Below are 27,035 nucleotides of genomic sequence, written 5' to 3'. Positions count from 1 at the left end.
TCTTGCAATTTTTGTTTATTTAGTTTATTACTTTGCGTGCTTTATAGCTATTGAGAGACCTAGAGTGACCCTTTTAAGCTTAATTTACCTATCAAAATAAAAAGAAAAGGAAACTATTCATTGATCAAAACGACCTACAACAAACCATATAAGCAAATTCGAAAGATTAAAAAAATGATGGGTATTTTATCCGCTCATTTTCAAAAAATATAATGATATTGGTTATACAAGAACCAAGAAAATCGCAAACAATTTGATGATTCATTTAATGTTCTTTTGGAGAGTTGATTAGAGTGGAATAAACTCAGTAAACTTTCTTACCTCATTTGCTTTCTTAACGGCAATTTCTGATATCTCCAATCCTACAACATATCTTTCGGGACTAGCAATCGCAAACACATCATGGCCCTGTGATATACAAACAAAATAAATTTAGTCTTCCACACAATTAGTAGACTGAAACTTTTCTTTTCCTTTCTTTTCTTAGTCTTCCCCACAATTAAGGAGAAGTCTGGACTCCCTATGTCAACTCTAAAGACCAATTAGCTGATGTTTTCACAAGGGGGTTGAGTACTCTGCGACATGATGAATATGCAACAAGTTGAGAATGATTGACATCTAATGCCCATCTTGAGGGGGAGTGTAGTGCCGCAAGGGCAGAGTAGTATTTTTAATTTTTTATGTCACCCTAGAATACAAGAGGTTGTGAAAAAGGAAAAAACACAGCTGTAGAAAATCTGAGTCAACCCATATATTACAATTGAGTTCTTTGAACCCATTGCTTAGCTAGACCATCTGCCAAGCAGTTGGCAGTTCTTCTCACCCACTTAACTCTTGTCATGTCCTTTGATAACCATTTAGATCGCCTGAAATCATTCCTCAGGTGCCATTGTCACCCCCTCCCCTTTCTTCAACCATTTCACTACAGTTCTCTCGAATCACCCTCAATGACTAGACTATCAATGCTCCTTTGCCTTCTCGACCCCGTATACTGCAGCTAACAGTTCTGCTCTTGCCACATTGCCCTATTCAGCAGTCCCGGAGTATAAGGCCATAACTTTTCCTTCCTCATCCCTAATGCCCCCCCCCCCGCCCCCATGCCTGAGGGGCCTGGGTTACCCAAACAACTGTCATCAAAATTCAGTTTCTTCCAGTCGCATAATGGGGATGACCACATTTCAGCAGGTTTCTGTCTTCTAGAAGATGAAGCTGCAAAACAGCCCAGGCCCTAAAAAAGTCTTCAACCTTAGAATTTGAAAACAGTTTTAAACTGTTTGTCCATTGTGCCACTCTACCAATGCTTCCTTGCTCCTTTCTCTTCACATATTCTTGAATTTCTTTCCTCCCAAATTGTCCTTAGTACCACTGCTCTTGTACATCTCCAAAGATCCTAACCCTCCTTTTAGTACAGCTAAAAACAGAAAGGCTAAACAATCCTTCCAACCGGTCAGGAGGAGACCAAATGCATCCAAAGAGGGAAGAAACCAATTCCAAATAAAGCTAACAAGAGGGCAAGAGATTAGGAGATGAAAGGCAGTTTCACCACTTAACTTGCACAGAACGCACTAGCTGGGGGAAAACACCAAGTTGGTCTTTTTCTTTGAAGCAAGTCGCAGGTATTAATACAGCCATGAAACACTTCCCAATAGAAAGCACTGATTTTCGAGGGAACAGACTTCCTTAAAATGAGAAAGGAGAGGATGAAGTGGCTACCAAAGAATTCAAGAAAGACTTACAAGAGAACAGACCATCAGAATTAAGACCCCAAACCCTGGAATCCAAACCCCCTTCACCCAAACACACTTTTGGCTCTTTAAATGCGAAAGGAGAGGATGAAGTGGCTACCAAAGAATTCAAGAAAGACTTACAAGAGAACAGACCATCAGAATTAAGACCCCAAACCCTGGAATCCAAACCCCCTTCACCCAAACACACTTTTTTTCCTTCTTTTTTGCTACAATCTATAATAACAATAATTTTTTGATATGATCATATGATTAATATAAAATAAATTATTATTAAAATATAAATGATTAATAATGTACTAATAATAACAAATTAATTTTTATTCTCTTTTTAATTTTTAATCATTTTCTTAATAGTTTATTCATTTCATAAATTATAATTTTGATCAATTATAATTTTTATACATTTTATTATTCTTTTGAATTATTTATAAATTGTTAATCACTTTCACTATTTTTTTTTATCGATGAAACTTAGATTATATTAAATATGTGAAAAAGCATTTTTTTTTTATCAATAACACTTTCATTAATTCATCAGTAGAAAATTTACAAGTGGAAGACAAACACACTTATCTTCCAAGAGTCACAAAGAACTTCAAGAAAGGAAAGAAGAAAATACAAAGATACAAGGACACTAACATTACAACTTAGCCCAAAACAAGGAATCCCTTTCTGCCCCTTGTTTTGCTAAACCGTCAGCTAGGGAATTAGCTGATCTCTTAATCCAACATGTCTTAACTTCCATCTCCCGCACCAGCCATTTGAATTTCCTCTTCTCATTGTTATACTTCCAAAGATCATTTTGTTCTTTGGTCAGCCACCCTATCACCACCTCTGAATCCCCTTCAATTATAAGTTTCTTGATGTTCAATTCCTTAGCTTTCCGAGCTCCTTCCATAACTGCACATATTTCAGCTCTAAGGGAGTCACCCACTCCAATTGGGCCTGAGAACAAAGCAGAGAAGACCCCATTTTCATCTCTAAAAACACCCCCGGTCCCTGATTGTCCCGGGTTTCCCCTACTGCATCCATCAAAGTTTAATTTCAAGAATCCACTAGGTGGGGGGGTCCAAGCCACACTCATTACTGACTTGGTCTGAGACTTGCAATTTCACCCCACTTCCTCAACATGTCATCCACAGTGTAATCTGTGAATATTTCCAGAGATTTCAGCCACTGTACCGCCCTAAACTGTATGATAGTCCTCAAATCTGCTGTCCCTCTCTGAGTTTCTGAGAATATCTTGGAGTTCCTTTCTTCCCACAGTGTCCAACATACTGCAGCCCTTAGTCCTCTTCACATTGTCCTTCCCCTTTTTAACCGCCACCTGAAGAAGGAGGGGGCAAAAAGGCCCTGCATGTCTGATGGGGGATTCCAGCTACATCCAAACAAGGAGAAAGCCCAAACCCACAACGACCTCGCGAAGTGGCACGACACCATTAGGTGAAAACCAGTCTCCCCGTCTGCTTTGCACAGAACACACCACTGAGGTGACAAGCAAGTATTGGGTCTCTTCTTTTGGAGTAGATCACCAGTGTTGATTCTTTCTAGATAGGCTTCTCAACAAAAACTACCAACCCTAGGAGGTATAGCTCTGCACCAAACCTCACCAATAGGAAAAGGGGACAGGGTAAGACTGGTGGACTGACTTAAGACTTTGAAGAAAGAAGCACAAGAGAAAATGCCATTGGGGTTAGGTGTCCAAATTCTAGAATCTGCCCTAGTGGGGTCTAAGACAACGTAGTTTACAATACTACACAAAATAAGGATGGTCTATTAGCTCCCGGCTTGGCTAACACATCTGCCAACCCATTAGCTTCCCAAATATGTGAAAATGCATTACCATAGTTTTCAAGGTGAAGGTGAGGCTAGGCAACAAGGGGGCACCTTGTCACCTAGTCACCTAGGCAATGGATTTTTTAAGTAATAAACATAAATCCTAGGGTAGTTCCCTAGGTACCATAATCATATTTCCTTAATAATTATTCATAATTTTCATAAGAAAAGTATAAATTTCATGCTAAAGTAAAGAAACTCAACATATTCATGAGAAGAAAAAGAAGAAAGAAAAGAAAATTGAAAAATCCATTGGAAGGAAAAAATAAAAAATAGAACATATGGAATATATGGAAGAAAAGGTAGAAGAAAAGAAAAGAAAGGGACGAAAAAAAAAAAAGATATGGAAGGAGAAAATTTCTTGATTGGACAAAATTTTAAGTTCTACCTTACTTATTGGTTCAGGTTTTGAAGTCCTTGAGGATTCAACACAATATTTAGCAATGTCTGTGTTAATTAAACCCCAACAAATAAGAAAATAATAAAAAGAAATTAGTATATAAACACACAAAATGAACATTTTAGTAATAATGCCTATTTTATAATTATAATCTCAAAAAATAAAGAATAAAAATGTATTTTATAATAGAAAGTACAAAACTGCTTGGCGATTAGGCGAGGCAAGCCTCCAAGGGCACCTTGTCACCTAGGCATCGCCTTGACAACTATGAGCATTACAGGTTTAATTCAATCACCATAACATCAGCCCAACAACCAACAATATGTTACAAAGATGCCCAAAACAATTGCTGCCTATTTACCCCTTGTTTAGAAAGGGAGTCAACTAGCCTATTTGCACTTCTTCTAGCATTCAGCTCTCTTGCAGCCCTTTCTATTTCCTTGAAAGCATTCTTGAGCGTCCATGGAATATGTCTGTTATTTCTTGCCCAAGAGATGATTACTTTGGAATCCCTTCCACCTCCACTTTTCTGAGGCCAATTGCTTAGCTATCCTAGGACCTTGTAGTAAAGCCAATAATTCAGCTTTAATGGAGTTAGCCACACCAATTGAGCATTACAAGTTTAATTCAATCACCATAACATCAGCCCAACAACCAACAATATGTTACAAAGATGCCCAAAACAATTGCTGCCTATTTACCCCTTGTTTAGAAAGGGAGTCAACTAGCCTATTTGCACTTCTTCTAGCATTCAGCTCTCTTGCAGCCCTTTCTATTTCCTTGAAAGCATTCTTGAGCATCCATGGAATATGTCTGTTATTTCTTGCCCAAGAGATGATTACTTTGGAATCCCTTCCACCTCCACTTTTCTGAGGCCCAATTGCTTAGCTATCCTAGGACCTTGTAGCAGCAATCTGCCCTCCAAAGTTCTAATTGTCCCACCAATACATGCCATACCAGGATTGCCCAAAGAGCTTCCATCAAAATTCAGCTTAACTTTACTACCTTGTGGGGGTTTCCAATCCATTTTTATGCTGTCTTTTTTTCTAAAGGACTGTGCTATCTCCTTCCAAGTCCTTAGAGTATCAGTTGCTATGAAACTTTGAAAGCACTCCATGTTTTTAATCCAGAATGCAACCTTCACTTTTGCCATTGAAAATTCTGTTGTTCCTTTCCTCCTAGACCACTCAAACCATTGCAGTCTTAGTAACTCTCCACATCAATCTTCCTCCTTTTGATTGCCTTAGGAAGTTAGGTCTGAAAATATCTGCCACTTCTTGGGGGGATATCCACCTAAAGTCGAAAAAATCACAGAAAACTCCCAGATAAGAGAGACAAAGGAGGAAATTAATAAGTGGGGTAGGCTTTCTCCACTTGTCCTACACAACAAGCACATATGAGGAGAGAGGCAACAAAAAGGCCTTCTTTTCTGTAGCACATCACAAGCGTTAACCTTTCCAAGGAAAGATTCCCAACAGAAAGCTTGAACCTTAGGTGGGATAGGCTTAGACCACACTTCTTTCACCGAGAAAGTCCACCCCTTGTGAAGCAGGCAAAGTTGGACTTGAAAAACAAGGAACAAGTAAAGAGGACATCTGGTGAGGGAACCCAAATTCTAGAATCACTGCTGTGGGGCCCACAACAGTGTTCTCTACACTCCCCCTCAAGTTGGGAGTAGATATTTATCATTCCCAACTTGGATAGGTTTGCCTCTAACTTCTTCCTTGGTACAGCCTTGGTGAGGATATCCGCGAGCTGCATATTAGATGTGATATACAGGAGACACGCTTCTTGTGATGAGACCCTCTCTTGCACAAAATGTTGATCAACTTCAATATGTTTAGTTCTGTCATGCTGCACTGGGTTGTGGGCTATATTAATAGCTGTCTGATTATCACAATACAGCATCAAGGGCTTCTCATAGTGAATACCCAACTCTTCATGTAGTGATCTCGGCCATAGGATTTCAGCCACTCCGTTAGCCATTGACCTGTATTCTGCTTCAGCACTAGAGCGGGAAACAACACTCTACTTCTTACTCCTCCAAGAGACAAGGTTACCTCCCACAAGGGCACAATATCCAGAGGTAGACCTCCTGTCATCAACACTACCAACCCAATTGGCATCTGTATAGACCCCCACCTTCATGTGATTATTGTTCTTAAGCAGTATACCTCTACCCGGGCATCTCTTCAAGTATGCTAATATTCTCTCTGCTACAAGGAGATGAGAAGTTCTAGGGGAATACATGTACTGGCTGACAACACTAACTACATAATTGATATCTGGCCGAGTGAGGCAGAGATAATAGGAGCTTTCCAACCAACCATTGGAACATAACTTTGTCTTCAAGAGGCTCCCCGCCCTTTGCACTAATCTTGTGATTTTGTTCAATGGGTGTATCAGCAGGCTTAACACCTAACTTTCCAGTTTCCGCCAATAGATCTAGAACATATTTTCTCTGAGAGATAAAGATCCCCTATTTAGATCTAGCAACCTCAATACCCAAAAAATACCGTAGTGTACCAAGATCTTTCACCTCAAGCTCTTGATGAAGGAGCTATTTGAGGGACTCAATCTCACCACTATCATTTCCTGTCACTACAATATCATCCACATATACAGCAAGCAGGGTCAGAGAGGAGTCCACCCTCTTAATGAACAGTGTATGATCTGACTGGGCCTGTACATAACCGAACTTTCCAAGGGCTAATCTGAATCTATCAAACCAGACTCTAGGTGACTGCTTCAAACCATACAATGCCTTGTTCAGTCGGCAAACCTTCTTACCTGTCTCTGTATCATAGAATCCAGGAGGCAACTGCATGTAGACCTCTTCCTGTAAGTCTCCATTCAGAAAAGCATTTTTAACATCCATCTGGAACAAGGGCCAATAATGATTTGCTGCAAGGGATAACAGAACTCGGATGGTGGTCATCTTGGCTACTGGGGCAAAGGTCTCCAAGTAGTCTATACCATAAGTCTGGGTGAACCCCTTTGCAACCAGCCGGGCTTTGTACCTTTCAATGGAGCCATCAGCATTATGCTTCACAGTGAATACCCATCTACATCCAACCAGTTTCTTTCCTTTGGGTAGGTCAACCAGTGCCCAAGTATTATTTTTCAACAGGGCATCCATTTCGACTTGCATTGCATCTTTCCACTCTGGAACTGATAAGGCTTCTTGCACTGTTCTTGGAATAGGGACATTGGCAATGAAAGTGAGGTAGGACCGGTAAGAGGGGGATAGGCGATCATAGGATAAAAACTATGAAATGCAGTGAGTTGTAGATGTGGTGCAATGCCGTTTCCCTTTGCGGACGGCAATAGGGAGATCAAGGTCATCCACAAGAGGGGAAGTGGCAACAGTGGAAGGTGTCTCAGTGGGCTCTGGGACTGTAATACCTGGATTTGGAGCCGCAGAAGGAACTGGAGCTGGCCTGGACTGCCGATGACTAGGATCAACCTGCCTGCATCGCCTGTGATAGACTCTCAACTCCTGATCCCTCTGACCACCCTCACCACTACAGCCCCCATCACCCAGTGGAATAGGTAAAGAAACAACCCCACTCCCACTGCGCTCCCCCTGAGGAAAGAGACTCAAAATCCCACTCTCACTGCACTCCCCCTGAGGAAAGAGACTCAAAATCCCACTCTCACTACTCTCCCCCTGAGGAGAAACCCTAGGATAATAGGGTGTCTCCTCAAGAAGGTGATATCCATGGAGACAGACCTTTTCCCTGAAACAGGATCATAGCAGCAATAACCCTTTTGAGTTTGTGCATAACCGAGGAAAATGCATTTGGAGGCCTTAGGTTCAAACTTGAAATGATGGGGCCCAAGAAGCTGAACGAAATAGGTACAACCAAAGGTTTTAAGGGGAACGGTGAACAGCTCCTCGTCTAGGTATAGAAGGGAAAAAGGGGTTTTCATATCAAGAACCCGGGAAGGAACCCGATTAATGAGATATACTTCTGTGAGGATAGCATCACCCCAGAAGCGAATAGGTACATTGAAGATAAACATAATGCTTCTAGCCACCTCCAAGATGTGCCTATTCTTCCTTTCGGCAACCCCGTTCTACTGCGGTGTATGAGGGCAAGTGCTCTGGTAAATAATTCCATGGCTAAGGAGGTAGAAGGTCAATGGCTTAGCAAAGTATGCCTTTGCATTATCAGATCTAAGGACTTTGATTTTGGCCCCAAACTGAGTGAGAATCATCTGATGGAAGTTTTGGGTCAGAGCAGGAACCTCATCCCGAGAATGCATAAGATAGACCCAAGAAAACCGGGTATGGTCATCAACAAACAACAGAAAATATTTGTACCCACCCATAGAAGAGATGTGATATGGCCCCCAAACATCAGTATGCACAATATCAAAAGAATAATTACTACTTTTATTACTCAAAGAATAAGAAGTTCTACAATGTTTGGCAAACTCACAACTCTCACACCTAAACTTTGACAACTCAACAGACTCAAATAAAGTAGGAAACAGACTCTTCAAGGACCGGAAAGACAAATGACCTAATCGATTATGCCAAAGCATAACCGGACTCACAAACTGAGAAACAAAGGACTTCTTATCCATTGACTCTTCCCGACGAGAACTCTCTCCAAGCAGATAGATCCCATTCATCTCACGGCCAGTCCCAATCACCTTCCTCGTCTCCAAGTCCTGAAAAACACATCGGTTAGGGAAAAAGGTTACTGAACAGTTCATATGTTTGGTAATACTACTGACTGAAAGCAGGTTAGTATCAAGCTTAGGAACATGCAAGACAAAAGATAAAGAGATAGTATCCGATAACTTGATGTCACCCTTGCCCGAAATGGGAACAAGAGAGCCATCAACAATGGATACTCTATCTCTGCCGGAGGACAAGTGATAAGTAGTGAACAATGATGGCAAGCTAGTCATATGGTCGGATGGACCTAAATCTATTACCCAACAGTGTTCAGTATTACCTGGAGCTGAAGCATGGTAAGCTGAGGCTCGAGTACCTGAATGTGCAAATGCAGATGTGGCAGGAGCTGATGGTGACTGAGATGGCTGAGCTGAACTCCCAACTTCCTTTTCCAACTGTATGAGGGCAGCCCGAACCGCGGCTAAGGTCTCTAGGGATGTGCCTTTTGTGCTTGATGAGGATGCTGAATCAGTGTTCATAGCCACATGAACATTACCCTTCTTATTTCTTAGTTTTGCTGGGACCAAATGAGGATGGAGCTTCCAACAAGTATCTTTTGTGTGCTTGGGTTTCTTGCAATGTTCACATACCAGGTCCCGTTTATCTTCCTTCTTCCTGTCCCTTTCTGGATCACCCCCTGATTTAGGTTTAATAGCTATCAGGGCTGGGGAAGGGGGTTGAGGTTGCATCATGACTTTCCTCCTGGTCTCTTCACTATGCACCAGGGAGTATGCTTGAGAGAGGGTCACACTATCTCTGGTCAGTATATGTTGCCGCACAATGTCATATTCTGAATTCAGGCCAGTTAAAAACTCAAACACCCTATTTGTCTTGACTTTCTTTCTGTGAGTCTGTGCATCTTTGGGACTCTCCCACTCAAGGGTCTCTAGATGGTCAATCTCATGCCACAAGGATTTCAAGGTAGAGAAGTAGACAGAAACTGGCTTCTCTCCTTGTTTAAGACAGTTCACCTTACACTTCAGTTCATAGGCTCTGGCAACATTAAGGGGTTGGGAATAGGTTTCTTTCACAACATCCCATATCTCCTTGCCTGTCTTTGCCCACAAGTAATTTCGGCTGATATGTGGCTGCATAGAATTACATAGCCATGCCATAACCAAATAGTTCTCTTGAACCCACTTGGTGTACATTGGGTCCTCCTTGGAAGGTTCTTTCACATCTCCCAAGAGGTAACCCAGTTTTCCCCTTCCCCCAATAGCCATCATGGCTGATTGGGCCCATTCCAAGTAATTCGACCCATCAAATCTCACAGTTGTAATCTGAAATCCAGTTTCAGATACACTACCATAACTGTTGTTCCCAAAACTACTTTCTCCCTGATTTTTAAACTCCATCTTTGGTCAAGAATCAGTAGCTACGAACTGTTAGAGTCACTACACCAGAAAACAGCACTTGGACAGTCAATCACAATCAGAAAATAGTATAGAATCAATGCAATTCTGATCTGAAGCCAATCTGTAATCACGGTATATGCATGAACTAGTGCAGGTCTGATCTGAAACCAATCGGCAATCACAGTACCAAGCAGTTCGTACAAGTTTTTTCCCCTAGAAGAGCTCGAAGCCAAAAATAGGTTTGAAACCAGCTTAGAGAGCAATCTGAGATGCTAGAGCAGAATTAGGGTTTTAATCGTAGGTCTGAAATAAGTGCTCAGCCGCACTTTCCAAGCAGTCCGTATAGTTATGACCTGTCGTAGTGTCAATGTGAAACCCTAAAACTGATCACCTCTGAGAGAAAACCCTAAAACAATCACTTTCCAAGAAGATAAAGAGGGTTCGGCCCAACAGTCAAACCCTATATTAGAGAGAAAAACCCTAAAGCAATTCGGCCTCTCCTTCTAGATAGGTCCAACCTATCTCGACTGATAGCAGTCTCTGGAAACTAAATAAAAACTTACTCAAAGAATGTTGTTCGCTGCCTTCCAGGGTTGCCTGAACCCTAGCCTTCACTGCTTCTTCCTGATTACCAACACTCTGCAAGCCGTGGCAAGTCCTCAACAGCTGCGAAACTCTCCTGGTAATCTCCAAGAATCAGCCGACGAATACTACTTCATAAGCTTCCAGCCCTAGCTGGTTCTCATGTGGTCAGCTGGACTAGACACACATGAGAAGCCCTAGATAGGCTCTGATACTAAGTAGAAGATCAAGACTGCAATCAGCTTGAACCCTAATAGGTTTTAGGTTAAGAAAAGTAGAAGAAAAGTGAGAGGAAGGAGAAAAGAGAGAAGAGGAACAGGAGAACACAAAGGTTTGAAAGAAGGGACAGATTCTAACACATCTGCCGCCGCCACTCTCTTCGTATTTATAGGTTATGTTCAGTACATAGAGAAAAGGACAGATCTGCCCTTAGTACTTATATGACAAATAAAGTAAATAAAAACTGAAATAACAACTGACCCCAACTGACACTACCATGACTGAAACAAATAATTACACATACTGTCCTACGAACACAATGGGGACCACTGCTGTGGGGCCCACATCAGTGTTCTCTACAATAACTATGTGCCATAACCTATCTCTTCCAAATGGGAGCCTTCATAACCATTTACCCAGGAGAGCAGTAATTTTGAGAGTGATGTTTCCCAATCCTAAACCCTTAGTTCCTTAGGCTTGCAGACCTGTTCCCATTTAACCAGATGATCCTTCTTTTTGTTCCCTGGTTCCCACAAGAAATCCCTCATAAATTTCTCTGTCTATCTAGCAATTCTTGAAATCATTTTGTTACTTATTAATCAATTTATTAAATGGCTAATTGTCATTTCAAAACTCAACATTCAGATTTTAGAACACTCTTTACATTTAGATATCAGCAACAAGAAAAGTTCACCAATTTCAATGTACCTCTAAAAGCAATTATTACAGTTTCAAATGTCAAACTTCAACACAAATGAACAGGCATAGCAATAAGCAAAATGTGGTGCCAAGTTCAAGTGAAGAAGATGAATTTCAATCCATGGCACACAGTGTGTATGAAGCATTATGGATGCAAACAAAGTTGCTATCAGTATCACTCGTAATCCTACTCAACATATTCCAAGCACATAGAGGTTGAGCATCACTTTATATATGAAAAACTTCTAGATGGCCAGATTTGTACTCCTTATACCACCACACAATCTCAACTAACTGATATTCTCACTAAAGGAGCTACCAAAGTGTGCATATTGGAGATTGTAAGCAAGCTGGGCATGATAGATATATTTCCACCAACTTGAGGGGGAGTATTAGAAGTATTAGTGAGTCTTATTTCTCGTGTAAAAGGGTATTTTGGTAATTGAATATGTGTTGGGCTGAGGGGGAGATATATCTCTTGTTATAAGGGCAGTATTGTACCTTTACATATCATTCTTAGCAAGAATAAAGGCATATTAAGGGGGTTGGGTGGAATCAATTAAACACCACTTTTTCCTTCTCTTTTCTTCTTTCTTTTCTCTTCTTCCTCTTCTTTCTTTCTCTCAAACCAAGGATCAAAAAATTGCAATGTATTGGCCCGTATCGGGGGCTTCCCGATACACCCCTACAGGGGGAGTTTCGGGTCAGACCCTGGGTCAGGGGGTAGAGGGGCCTTAAACTGACCCCTCTGAACCAGATTGAAAAAAAAAAACTAAAAAAAAGGGGAAGCGACCCACAATATAGGAAGATATGCCCTACCGGCATATCGGCCTGTATCGATATTTTGAACTTTGTCTCAAACCCTAAGGCTGTTTTTGGCTTGAAATAAAAGGTAGGAAAGGAAGGGAAAGGCAAAGAAAACTGTGTTTTTCAAGCACAATTATTAAACAATTTCCTATATATCAATAACTACCACGTTTAGCATAGTATATGGGAGGAAACAATATTTGATAAATAGTCATGTATTATACCATTCCACAAAGACTAAAAGAGTAGAAAATATTTTTGGTTAAAAAGGGTATGAAATTAGGAAATACATACATCATCACTGCATTGTATATTTGGAAATAGCAATTATAAATTATAGTTTCTGTTAATTTTGAAAACAAAATGAAACTGCATACCTTATACGGAAAGATTTTCTACATGAGCATCTAGAGTTTCTGGAAAGCTATGCACTAAGGGTTGATCAGCTTGTATCATGTTTTTGTTTTCTTTGCAAGGGGTGTCATCTAGACACCTGATCAGCTTGTATCGTGTTTTTGTTTATTAAAATTTTATTCTTTATTCTTCAAAAAAAGGGTTGACATGGCCAATCATGACCATCCTTCTGACAAGAGGCCCTGCATGACCATGTTTACACTGCTATGTTTGCATCAGCTCCTTGCTTTATTATATGTTCAAACTTCACACTATGAAAGGTATCCATTTTAAACTCCTTTTTTTGAAATAAAAGGGTTTACTTTTTGTCATATCAGGATTTGGAGCTGGAACTTTGTAGATGGGAATAGGGAGAAGTGAACAAACACAAACCCTTTTGGACTACAATAGTTTTCAAAAGAGAACAGATCCATCCAAATTTCTTTACATTGTCTTTCCATGAAACCCATGCTTATCTTTCTCTTAACTATATTTCTAGAGCATAGTTTTCAAGGCACCAAGGTGAGACTAGGCAACAGGGGGGGCGCCTTGTCGCCTCTAGGCGATGGATTTTTATGTTGAAAACATATATCCTAGGGTAGTTCCCTAGGTACCATAACCATATTTCCTTAATAATCATTCATAATTTTCATAAGAAAATTATAAAGTTCATATTGAAGTATAGAAAATCAACATATTCATGAGAAGAAAAAGAAGAAGGAAAATAAAATTCAAAAAATATAGGGGATGAACCCTTATTTTTGTTATAGGAAAAGAAGAAAAGAAAGTTCTTCCTTATTGGTTCAGGTTTTGAAGTCTTTGAGGGTTCAATACAGCATTTAGCAATGTTTGTGTTGATTAAACCCTAATAAATAAGAAAACAATAAAAAGAAATTAGTATATTTTTTTTTTATCAATAACAGATTCATTCAATTCATTGAAATATCACAGCAAGGAAGACAAAAACTCTTTATCTTCCGAATACAACTTAAACCCTCCAAAGAGAGAAAAAGAGAAAAATCAACAATTAAGTTACATCTTAGCCCAAAACATTGCTTCCCTTTCTATCCCTTGTTTAGCTAATCCATCAACTACAGAGTTAGCTGATCTCTTAACCCAACTCATCCCGATTTCCATCCCCCGCACCAGCCACCAGAATTTCCTCTTCTCATTTCTGTAGTTCCATAAACCGCAGTCGTCTTTAATCAGCCACCCTATCACCACCTCCGAGTCCCCTTCAATTATGAGTTTCCTGACATTCATCTCCTTGGCTTTATGAACTCCTTTCATAACTGCCAAGATCTCATCTCTAAGGGAATCCCCCACACTAATTCGGCCTGAGAACAGGGCATAAATGTCCCTATTCTCATCCCTAAAAACACCTCCAATCCCTGATTGTCCTGGGTTCCCCCTACAACTCCCATCAAAATTTAACTTTAAGAAGCCAGCAGGTGGGGGAGTCCAAGACACCCTTATTATTGGTTTGACCTGAGTGCAGTTTGCAATCTCACCCCACTTTCTCAACATGTCTTCCACTGTGTAGTTTGTAAATAGTTCTAGTAATTTCAGCCACTGTACTGCCCTTATGTGGATCACAACCCTCAATTCTTCAGCCCCTCTCTCATTTTCTAAGATCCTAGTATTTCTTTCTTCCCATAATGTCCAACATACTGCAGCCCTCAGACCTCTCCACATAGTCCTTCCCCTTTTCATGTGTCACCTGAAAAAGGAAGGGGAAAATAGGCTTTGCAAGTTTGATGAAGGGTTCCACCTACATTCAAAGAGAGAAAAAGCGCACTCCCAAATTGACTTTGCAAATTGGCAAGACACCAGTAAGTGAAAACCAGTCTCCCCATCCGCTTTGCAAAGAACACATCAATGAGGTGACAAACAAGTATTGGGTCTCTTCTTTTGGAGAAAATCCCTAGTGTTGAATCTTTCCAAATAGGCTTCCCAACAAAAACTACCAACCCTAGGAGGAATTGGTCTGCACCAAACCTCACTAACCGGGAAAGGGGAGGTTGCAGGACTGGTGGACTGGCGGACTGGCAAAGGACTTTGAAGAAGGAAGCGCAAGAAAAAGAGCCTGTGGGGGTAGGGGTCCAAATTCTAGAGTCCACCTTAGAAGGGTTCAAGAAAACATTATCAAGAAGTTCAAAGAGGCTCAAAATACTATCAAGGTTTGAATCCCTCACAGCCCTCCTCAGACCCATGTTAAAAGAAATTAGTATATAAACACACAAAATGATTATTTTAGTTTAATAATTTCTATTTTATAATTATAATCTCAAAAAAGAATGAACAAAAAAGTATTTTATAGTAGGAAGTAAAAAACTGCTTGGCGATTAGGCGAGTCGAGCCTCAAAGGGCGCCTTGTAGCCTAGGCATCGCCTTGATAACTATGTTCTAGAGATGACTCAAAAGGCAGGAATTTTGGTCACCATGTCTAAAACCCTTTATCCATATCTGACATGATATATTAGTGTCAACTAACATAAAAAAGAATAGCAAATCAAGGAGAAAATAAGAAGAAGAAATAGAGAGAACACCAAGATTTAACATGATTCGGCTTGGTAGCCTACATCCATGGGAGGAGAGGAAAAATATCCACTATGAGAACAAGAGATACAACTCTCTCTCTCTCTCTCTCTCTCTCACACACACACACACACACACACATACACACACACAAGCCCCTTTTTCTCCCATATATACATGCAAGTTCCCATGATTTATCAATATTACACATATACCCATGTAACCTCCAAGAACCCAAATACAATATCTCTTAACAGTTAGCTTTCCAGTCATTTATTCATATTAATATACTTAACTGACAAAATAAAAATAAAAATGGATAATTTTGATATGTTAGCCTTTAGTTGTTTTGTATGTGACCCCTTCACTTCATACTCTTTGGAATGTTGGATTTCTTTTCTTCTCCATTGCCTTAATAAATTCTTTAGTTATTTTTGCTGACAAAAAATATATAAAAATTGAAAAAGAATCCCATGGAAGCCAAATGAGTCATGACAAGTAGAATGTATGAAGAAAAATATCTAACTCAAAATAATAAAGAATACCAACAGAAGTAACAAAACTAAAATACTCACACTACCACATCCAGGAACTAGAGCCCTGCCTTTGGGAAATGCATCCGTCTGAAGAAGATGTAGAATAACAGGTGTTGGCTGCCCCAAATCCCATGGTGTTAGTCCTTCCTCCCAACATTTTTCCCAACCACCTATAATTTGGAGAAAGAAGATATAAATTGCACATACATGGCAAGCGTATGCAAAAATACAAATGTCATTGAGATCCATACAGGTTGGAAAACACAACAGGACAATTAAAGGAAACAACAATTTGGATAAAGTAACCCTCTCTATATCCTCTATTATCAAGCACTAAAGTACATATCTAGATTCTAGAGAGAGACCCATGATAGTGGAACCATGGTTCAAGGTGCTTTTCTACTTTTGTTTTATGGCATCTTATGGTGATTGTGCCTTAGGCTACCAAGGAAGAGGAAATCTAAGTAGCAAGGCAAGGAGACACAAGCACTAATAGAGACATGGACTTGTTAGTAGGATATCTAGAGATTTGTTTGTTCTGTTCTATTTTCTTTGATTAGTTGCAATTTGTTCTGTTCTATTTTCTTCTTACATCAATAATTTTGGTGATGTAAAAAAGAAGTAAAATGAAGAATAAATTGTTCAGTGAGACATGAAAGTAGTCTTAAGGCTGTGTTTGGTAAGAGTGCAAAAGGCATGTGTTGATGTAAATGCAAGTTTGGTCAAAAAGTGAGAATGCAATCTTGGTTCAGTTTTGCATTGATAAATTTTGTATCAACTTTGGTTTTGATGGATACAAACATGATTTCAATACTGGAATATACCCTTTTTACATGGACCAACTTTAAGTGCAAAACGTATGCAAACTATCAGGAAAAAACAAATTTACTTTCATTTTCAGTACAAAGACATATTCCTACCAAACAACTGCAAAACCTAACTGGAGTATATATTTGCTTCAGTTCTGCACTCACGCTCTTACAAAGTGCAGCCGAACGAACAAAATATGCCAACCATAAAAAAACACCCATGTCTTGATAAAAACTACCTTCACCAGAAAGCTGTGGTGCTTACTGTATTTAAGTTTGAAAGGTGCAACAATTATGGCAGAAAAAAATGTTAATTGGCTAGTTTTAAATTTTAAGGTGCTATATAACAAGTAATTGTAGAATGTTCCTGATTGAAAACAGATTTTGATATGCAGATCCGTGGATCTTTGCATGCAAGATGAAATATATAGGGAATTTAAGTGCATCAGATAATTTTGCATCTTTCACGTGTTCAATATGTAGAGAGACTGGGCCGAATGGGCCCTAGTCCTTTAGTGTCATTCTTATTAGTTCCTTCTTGTTATGTTTTCTTATTGGGCCTTCTTTCTTTATTGGGCCTTTGCTTATGTTTTGTTTTTAAGTGTATTGCTGATGTGGACGCCTACTTAAGGGCCTCCTTATAAATTATGTAACTTAAGTAAGTTTACTAAAAAGATTAGAGTAGGGGAAAGAGGCGATTATCGAACTCCTCCTTTCTTTCTCCTTTCTTCTCCATTTTTCCTTCTTCTTGCTGTCTTCCTCTTCTTCCTTCCTTCTTTCTGCTCTAATCTAAATATTTCAGCTAATTTTATTGGTATGAATCACATCTTGGTATCAGAGTAGGTCCTCATTTTTCTCCTTTTTTTCCTTTTTTCCCATACACTTTTTTTTCTAATCGAAAGGTGTATGGAGAGATAAATTTCTGATCAATCAGAGATCATGTTTGCCTAATTGGTAGAGGGTTTGAAGAGTCGGAAGCTGGCCGAAGATTGCCAAGAAAGTGGGACTACAGAATTTTTCCCCAAAACCCTAGCCGACTAGAGAGTTTCCAGTTACGGGTTGAAAAGGCTGTTTGGGTGTGGCACTCAAGGCTTGGAGGGTTCCTTTTTATCTCCAAAAGTGGGCGGCTGCAATTGGAAGTGGTTTGGATTGCTCTGGTTTGAGCAGCTACCTCTTCTCTCTTTCTCCCCGGAGGTTAGGTACGGTGAAACCCTAGTTTTGGGACTTTTCAGTGTTTGACTTACCTTAGTTAGGTCTATAAAGGTTGAAAACATTGTTTTTTTATTTTCATTTGATTGATGGAGCAATATGGAAGTGAGATGAAGCAAATCCCGGTGTCAGGGGTTGGTCCCGTAGATTCCATTTTGATAGGAGTGACTACAATTAAACTTGACAGAACAAATTACCTTTTTTTATTTTCGTTTGATTGATGGAGTAATATGGAAGTGAGATGAAGCAAATCTCGGTGTCAGGGGTTGGTCCCGTAGATTCCATTTTGATAGGAGTGACTATAATTAAACTTGACAGAACAAATTACCTTGCTTGGGCACAATCTATTAAGATCCATGTTTGTAGTAGAGGTAAACTAGGGTTTCTCACGGGTAGTAAGGTGATGCCGAAAGAGACTAGTCCTACATATGAGAAATGGATGTAGGATAACTACACAATTATTGGGTGGTTGGTAAATTCTATGCAACCCCACATAAGTCAACACTATTTGTGAATGACTTTAGCCAAGGAGATTTGGGATAGTGTTACGGAAACATACTCTCAGAAATTAAATGTTGCAAGGGCTACAAAATGAAGAATGATGTGAAAAATTGAAAATAGGGGGAGAAGAGTGTGGCTGTCTACTATTCGATGTTGAAGTCACTATGGCAGGAGATAGATGTTATGGAAGCATTCATATGGGAAAGCACCAAAGATGCAGAAATTTTCAAAAAAATTGTGGAAAGAAATAGTGTTTGAATTCCTTACAAGACTCGATCCTGAATTTGATATTAAAAGGCAAAATATTCCGGCCAAGGATGAAGTGTCACTTGCTCAGGCATACTCTATGGTGAGCAGTGAAGAGAGCAGGAGACAGATACAGCTATAGACCCCACCTCCCCCAGAACATTTTGCACATGCTGGATTAAAACCAAAGGGGGTAAATGAAAAAAGGGAGGTGACATGTGAATATTGCAAGAAGCCGAAACATACGAAGGATTCTTGTTGGAAACTTCATCCAGATCTTCTTCTAGAAAGGTTTCGGAACAACAACAATTTTAAGAAGGGTGATCAGTTTGGAAAGCCCAAGAATGCAAATGTTACTACAGTATCTGAAAGTGAAGAAAAATCTGCTATGGAACAACTGGCAGTAGTGAAGGCAGAATTTGAGAGATATGGGAAGTTGATACATCACCTGGAGTCTATTGTTGCATCTTCCTCCTCAGGCACCCCCTCTACATTCGCCTTTACCATTTAGGTATTTGTGCTTCTGTAAATCATGCTACAGCCTCAGGTAATTGTAGAATTCCTTGGATTATAGATTTTGATGCATTAGACCATATGACTAGCTTACCCAACCTTTTTTGTTCATACCAACTCCTCTCGGGTAGAGAGAAGGTTTCTCTTGCCGATGGGTCTCTTGCTCCCATCTCTAGCAAGGGGGATGTTAAAGCCTTTAACTCACTTGTATTATCTTTTGTCCTTCATGTTCCCAAACTCAGCACTAACCTTTTATCTGTTAGTAGTTTAACAAAATCAATGAACTGAAGCATAACCTTCTTTCCTACTTATTGTGTTTTTCAGGATCTGAAGTCTCAGCAGACGATTGGGAGTGGCCATGAGGCGAATGAGATATACTTGCTGGATGTCTTTGACCAAAGTTCTGGATTACCAAGTGCAGTAGCTTTGGAGTCTGTTTTATCAGAGTCAATTGATAGAGTCATGATATGTCATTTCAGATTTGGTCATTTGTCTTTTTCTGCTTTGAGTCATTTATTTCCAAAAATGTTTAAGGGAATATCCCTATCAAGTCTTCATTGTGAGTCATGTGAACTTGCAAAACATTGTAGACAATCTTTTTCAGTGAGTAATAAAAGATTTGTTTCTCCTTTCCATATTGTGCACTCTGATGTGTGGGGGCATATCATTTACCTGCTATGGGGGGTTACAAATATTTCATTCTTTTCATTGATGATTTCTCTCGTTACACCTGGATTTACCTCATGAAATCCCGGGATGAAGTACCAAATATTGTACAAAAATTTCATGAACTTATACTTACTCAATTTAACACTCGGATCCAAATATCCCGATCTGATAATGCAAAGGAATATTTTGAGAAGAGTCTTTCCTCCTACTTTGATACCTTTGGAGTTATTCATCAGAGTTCCTGTTCCTACACTCCTCAACAAAATGGAGTGGCAGAAAGGAAGAACAGACATGTGGTTAAGGTTGCAAGGAGTCTCCTTTTTGCTTCCCATGTTCCTGTTAAGTTTTGGGGGGATGCTGTCCTTACAGCTACATACTTGATAAACCGAATGCCTTCCCAGGTTCAGGGGTTTAAAACTCCCTTTATCTTGCTTTCCCCAAATGAGGATCTCTTCTCTCTTCCTCTCAGAGTGTTTGGGTGTACTTACTATGTTCATGTTCATAGTCATCAAAGACATAAGTTTGAGCCTAAAGTACACAAGTGTGACTCTTTGGGATATGCCTCCACACAGAAGGGATATTGTTGTTTTGATCCGATTCTTGGCACTCGCTTTGTTTCCAAAGATGTCACATTTGCAGAGTCTGTTCCTTTCTTTGGTACTTCTCCTGAGGAGGAGCATTCAGAGGAGTTGTTTGCATTGTCACCATCTGTTCCTCTTCCAATTCCCATTGAATCTTCTATGGAATCTACTCCAACTGAGTCCTTTATTAACTCTTCTTATCATGTTCTTGCTCCCCCTCCTTCTCCTGCTCATCCTTCCACATTTCCTTCCCATCCTATTATCCAAAGGTGGTACCAGAGACAAAGACTCAGAGACATGCAAGTTGTTTCCATGCCTTCAGATGTGCCTCTTGCTCCTCCCATCACTACTAAGGTAATAGAGGACGAACTAGATGCTCCTCCCATCCAAAGGTGGTCAGCCCTCTTCTACCACTTCGGATACCTTCCCTGACCTTGATCTCCCTATTGCCCCCCTTTGCAAAGGCAAACAGAAATGTACAGCTCATTGCATTTCCAAACACCTATCCTACAGCCTTCTTTTCCCTTTCTACTATTCCTTCCTTGCCTCTATTTCCACACATGTGACTCCCAGATCTGTCCAAGAAGCCTTGTCCAAACCAAAATGGAGGGATGCTATGATGAACGAACTACTGAGGTAATAGAGGACGAACTAGATGCTCCTCCCATCCAAAGGTGGTCAGCCCTCTTCTACCACCTTGGATACCTTCCCTGACCTTGATCTCCATTCGCAAAGGCAAACAGAAATGTACAGCTCATTGCATTTCCAAACACCTATCCTACAGCCTTCTTTTCCCTTCCTACTATTCCTTCATTGCCTCTATTTCCACACATGTGACTCCCAGATCTGTCCCAGAAGCCTTATCCAAACCAAAATGAAGGGATGCTATGATGAACGAACTAGATGCTTTGCATAAGAACAATACCTGGGAAATTGTGGATTTGCTGAGAGAAAGGAACTGGTTGGTTGTAAGTGGGTGTTCACTATTAAGTATCATTCTGATGGTACTGTCGAGTACTCAGATGTATGGTAATGACTACCTGGAAACTTTTGCCCCAGTAGCCAAGATGACTTCAGTTCGAGTTTTGCTCTCTTTAGCTACTGCTTTTGATTGGCCTCTCAATCAGCTTGATGTAAAGAATGCTTTCTTGAACAGGGACCTACATGAAGAGGTCTATATGTCTTTACCTCCAGGGGTGTATGAGAAGGAGATGCAAGGAAAGGTTTGTAAACTGAAGAAGTCCCTTTATGGCCTTAAGCAATCTCCTCGAGCCTAGTTTGATAGATTTCGGGTTGCTCTTATTGCTTTTGGGTACACACAAACTCAATCGGATCATACCTTGTTTGTTAAGAGGAGAGATTCCTTAGTGACCCTTTTGATTGTCTATGTTGATGATATTGTGGTTATTGGTAATGACACCCAGGAAGTTGTTCATCTCAAAAGTTTTCTTAGCACTGAGTTTGAAATTAAAGACTTTGGGGAACTTAGATATTTCTTGGGAATTGAAGTTGCTAGATCTAAGGATAGTCTCTTCATTTCTCAACGGAAGTATGTTCTTGATCTTCTTGCAGATACTAGTAAACCAAGTGCCCGACCTTCTTCTACTCCTATAGACCTAAATCATAAGTTGTCAGCTACTGAGGGTGAACTGTTGCCTGATAAGGGAGTGTTCTAGAGACTGGTTGGAAGTTATTATACCTTTGTATGACTCGGCCAGATATTTCATATGCAATTAGTGTAATTATCCAGTTTATGCATTCTCCCAGAGATACACATTTAGCAGCTGTTGAGAGGGTTTTGTGCTACCTAAAAGGGACTCCAGGGAAAGGTATCTTGTTTGCTAAGCATGGACATATGAAGCTAGAAGCATACACTGATCTTGACTGGGCCGGATGTATTGATGATAAGAGGTCCACTTCAGGTTATTGTGCTATGGTAGCAAGGAACATTGTATCATGGAGGAGTAAGAAGTAGTCTGTAGTGGCAAGATCCTCAATTGAAGTGGAGTACAGGGCAATGGCACATGGAGTTTCTAAACTTTTGTGGTTGAGATCACTTTTAGAAGAACTGGGTATAGATTTTGAGAAGCCAATGATGTTATATTGTGACAACCAAACTGCTATCAACATTGCACATAATCCTGTTCAACATGACAGAACTAAGCACATTGAAGTTGGCAGGCATTTTATACGAGAGAGTTTCCTCAGGAGAAGTCTGCCTACCATTTGTTACTTCTGAAGAACTGTTAGTTGATGCTTTGACAAAAGGTGTTCCTAAAGGAAAACTGGTTCACTATATAAGCAAGCTGGGCATGATTGATATCTATGCTCAGCTTGAGGGGGAGTGTAGAGAGACTGGGGCGAATGGGCCCTAGTCCTTTAGTGTCATTTTTATTAGTTCCTTCTTATTCCTTCTTATTATGTTTTCTTATTGGGCCTTCTTTCTTTATGGACCTTTAGCTTCTATTTTGTTTTTAAGTGTATTGCTGATGTCGCCTACTTAAAGGCCCCCTTGTAAATTATGTAACTTAAGTAAGTTTAATAAAAAGATTAGAGTAGGGGAAAGAGGAGATTATCGAACTCCTCATTTCTTCTCCAATTTTCCTTCTTCTTCTTGTTGTCTTCCTCTTCTTCCTTCTTTCTGCTCTAATCCAAATATTTCTGCTAATTTTATTGGTCTGAATCACATCTCAATATAAGACAAAGCATGGAAAACAGATAGTCTAGACAGTTGTCCATTTTGTTACAGATGCATTAGTTGTCAAAAAGGTAAATCCAGGTGTTTAGATGGTCCATAGTTAACTTTATTTGTTTCCCCCAGTGGTCCAACAACAGGCAGATTTCTCTCATTCTGTTCTCTTCTTAGAATGTAAACTAGGAACAAATCTACAACCACAAGGTAGTGTCCATAAGTACCATGAAATGGAGCTCTGTTCTCATTCCCTAACAGAAGTTGATCACTTTACTGAGAGTTGGGCTCCTCCCAACCAGGTTTGGTAAAAGAGAATTTGATAGTCAATCTAGTCATCAAGCATCAATGGTGTGTGGTGGGATAAAAAGACCACCCTCAATGCTTTCTTAGGTCCAATTGGGAGTGATTCTAAGAGAAGTAAAGAATTCTGTCTCCACAAAGGCTTAGAAGTATCTTTATCCCTTAGTTAACTTTACATTACATTAGAAGGTGACTCCATGAATGTAGTGCATAGAATTTCTAAGAAAGGTGATTTTTCTTGGATGACCTCACTATTAAAAATTCTCTTTTCAAGATTTCTGTGTTCAACAAATGACCTTGCAGATTCTCTTGCTAAAATACAGTATTCAGAGGTGAATTGTGTTAAGGGTCTGAGCTTACCAATTTTTACCTTCCTTGTTTCTGTTCTTGCTCTTGTTTGAGCAGATTTTCCCTACAAGGCCAGGTCATCCCCCTTCTTCCCCCTGGATTGACTCCTTTCCCTTTTTCCTATTAAAAGTTCTATCCTTAAAAAAGGCTGCCTCCTTTGACTATGATGTAATAGAAAGTGTCCACTTGAAAAGGCAGTTATTCATGTTGCCTATATTGATTTCTGGTTCAATTCTAAATATTGAGCCAAACCTAAATAAAATATACAGGAAAAAAGAACTCCCAGTGCACTGTAAAATTCACAATGTGGATTAACCTGAACTTCAGCATCCAACCCAATAATCCTTACACAAACTGCAAATTAAGACGGTTGACAATCTAAAATTTGAGAGCAGGTTACCATCCTAACTCACCAACAGGTCTTACGAGATTTTAGGAGATAAGAGACTGTATTGAACAAACTATAAGGAATCAACACTGGTTCTCTCAGTGAACTGGATGAACCAGTGATATCATCCTTAAATCTACTCAAAGCCAATGAGTTTTAAATGAACAATGGCTAAGAGGTGGAATCTACACGCACCAACTTGAGACTCGATGAGTTCTGAGACAAAAATGGCTCATAAGAGTTGAATCTATTTGGCAGCATGTCAAACTCCAAGAACATGATACTTACATATTGACAAATTTCTCAAGGAACCCAACATCAATACACCGACTTAAAATCTCCTAAACAGCATTCTAAAAAATTTCTATCCAACTCCAGATAAGGCCAAAAATTCCCCCAAGACCACAAATGAGAACCCAAGTTAAAGAACATCATGGAATTGGACCCAGAATTCCTTTCAAATTCATGCTACATTGTATTTGAAAGAAATAATGCTCAATGCGCAAACCACCTTAAAATTCTTTAAAATCAGCAAAACAAAAAGTTCTGGAAAACGAGAAAAACTAAAACAAAACAAAACCCATTTCAGGAAATAACGAAAGAAACCCTGAAATCTAAAGACAGACCATGCTTCTCAGTTTTTTAGGCAGGAGAGTGTTATTACCTTTTGGGTTGCTTCTTATCAGCTCTTGTATCTTATCTACCTTCGGATTCATCTTCATGGTATTGTCGACACGCTCCTGACCTTCCCTTCCCATAGCTAGTTGTGTCGTAGAAATCCTGTCGTTGCCGAGGGAGAAAACTTTGTACGTTGGCAATGAGTTCGAGGGTGCGAACAGAGTTTTGCCTTTGGTAAGCAGACGTAAGCGCTGACACCACATAACGTTCAAGTGTTGCACGGTAGAGGCGTACTGGGCAGCATATTCAGCATGCCCAAGAAGACAATGACGTGGATGAAGATTTCACGAACGCTAAGGCTTAAAGGAATGGAAGAAATCTAACCAAAAAAAAAATCAGTTAACTGAAGTAACAGGAACAATGTCTCTGAGTAATTCTAATTCTTTTTTTTTTTTTGAGATTGAGTACTACTTTTTTTTTATTTTGGTAAAAGAGTAACACTGAGAAACTAGATCTACATATACGACTCTCGTTGTAGAACAATTCAACGACGACAAAGTGTGCAATAATAAGGAGAGATGTATGACCTACCTTGGTTCTTCTTCTTTTGCATAAGATCACATGTATGTAGAACCTACCTTAGGTAGGAATGTAAGGGCACTGAATCATATTATAAGGAAAAAGAGGGTTGAAAAATTAAAGGGGAAAGGTAAACCTCCTTGAGTGTCTAGAAGTTAGCAACCTCCTCTAATTCCACATCCCTTAGAGGTCTACGAAGGTCTAGATTCCAATTAAAACCATGGAACAAGGATGGCAAGTAGTATCAACACTAACTACTTTATTTCTTGAAAGGCTAAAAAGTTTAGGAAATGACTTAACCAAAGTCAATTCACCCTTAACAAAGATCAGTCCAAAATCTGATCTTAAAACCGTTTCAAACTTTATATATGATGAAAGTATAGAAGAAAGAATATAGGTAGATGCAATACCTTTCCATGTATAGAAGAAAGTATAGAGGTGAGCATTATTTGGTTAAAATTTTAGTTTCAGTTTTTTTTTTGTTTGATTTTTGGTTATTTTCGTTTTGTAAAATTTCAGTCTCGGTTTTAATTTTCAGGTTTAGAAATATTATATTGCATTATATTATATATTAAAACATCTAATTTATTATATAAACTGTATAATATATATATTTTAATATATAATACATATATAATATCTATAATATATATTAAAATATATAGTATTGAAATTCGTTTTTAATCAAAATAACCGAAAATCGAACAAAACAAATTTGGTTTCGGTTATTTCAATTTATTCGGTTCGGTTTTTAATTGAATAAACCGTTTGCTCATCCCTGCTGATGTCTATATGCCATTATGCTCTAAATTGAATCTCCACAACCACTTGCCAAGAGGATCAATATTCTTTTTCCTTGATATGCCTGAGACCCAACCTCTACACTCTTTTGATTTACACACCTACTTCCAACTAACTAGATGGTCATTTCTTTCTTCTCCCCATCTCATAAGAAGTCTGTTTGCAACTTTTCAATTTGTATCCTTACTTTGTCAAAGATCTAAAAAACACAAAAGGAAAATAGGTAGGGAAGTTGGTAAGAGAAGCTTTTTATTATCGTGAGTCTTCCCCCTTTTGAAAGGTAATTTTTCTTCCACATGGCTAACTTCTTTTCATGGTGAATTATTTGCAACCTTGGAATAAAATGTTTAACATTCTCAACTCTTATTTCTTTTTCACAATTATTCTTCCCTTCCTTCACTTCTGCTTAGAATTATATATTTAATGTTCTTGATGGTATTTCATTTGAAACCTTATGCAAATTTGTGTACATTTTGTGTGCCTTTAGAATTTAATAACTCATACATCCTAATATCATCTTCCAAGACATTACTTGCATCTTGCTTTGTGGGATTTGCCTCCAAGAATAGTGGAAAACTATGGTTCTTTTTAGTGTTTTCAACCCATCATTGACCTGGATAGTTGAATGGTTTAAACCATCACCAAGCCATGATTTTGGGTTTGATTTTCCTAAAACCCGGAAATTGGTCAAAACTATTAACTTGGCAAAAAATTATCTGACTCGAGTAATTGAACCATTGACCCATTCAAACCAGTGACAGGTTCACTAGTTGCGCATTAAATATGTATGCAAACTTTTGAAGGCCATAACTTTACGTTCCGATGTCCAATTGGGGTGATCCTTTTTTTTATTTTGGGTAACTTTTTGAAATCTATGATTCTATGTGTCCCAAGGGGCTGTAGGTGCCTTGCCTCTCTATTTTTGCAAAAAAAAAAACCCTGTTTTGGCCTCAAATCACAATTTCTTTGCATTTTTAT

At 39.2% G+C, this 27,035-nt stretch overlaps 1 protein-coding gene across 3 annotated transcripts in view; it reads right to left on the bottom strand.

The window, feature by feature from the left end:
- HOL3 (S-adenosyl-L-methionine-dependent methyltransferases superfamily protein) overlaps positions 1–25,489 on the bottom strand; it is a 57,770-nt gene extending 32,281 nt beyond the window's left edge. Inside the window, exons 1-4 of one of the 3 annotated variants that reach the window (XM_010279499.3) lie at positions 25,269–25,489; positions 24,724–25,056; positions 15,843–15,973; positions 322–408 (exon numbers count right to left, since the gene is read on the bottom strand). In XM_010279499.3, coding sequence (XP_010277801.1) covers positions 322–408; positions 15,843–15,973; positions 24,724–24,940 — 435 coding nt within the window. In that variant the 5' untranslated portion in view covers positions 24,941–25,056; positions 25,269–25,489. The remainder of the gene's footprint in view (positions 1–321; positions 409–15,842; positions 15,974–24,723; positions 25,057–25,268) is intronic. The other 2 variants (XM_010279500.3, XM_088896453.1) reach the window with 2 other exon arrangements.
- Between the last annotated feature and the right edge of the window lie 1,546 nt (positions 25,490–27,035).

Source organism: Nelumbo nucifera, chromosome 1 (assembly GCF_055504915.1).
Source record: "Nelumbo nucifera cultivar China Antique chromosome 1, China Antique-T2T, whole genome shotgun sequence".
NCBI classification, from domain to species: domain Eukaryota; kingdom Viridiplantae; phylum Streptophyta; class Magnoliopsida; order Proteales; family Nelumbonaceae; genus Nelumbo; species Nelumbo nucifera.
This window is presented reverse-complemented; position numbering and strand designations above follow the sequence as displayed.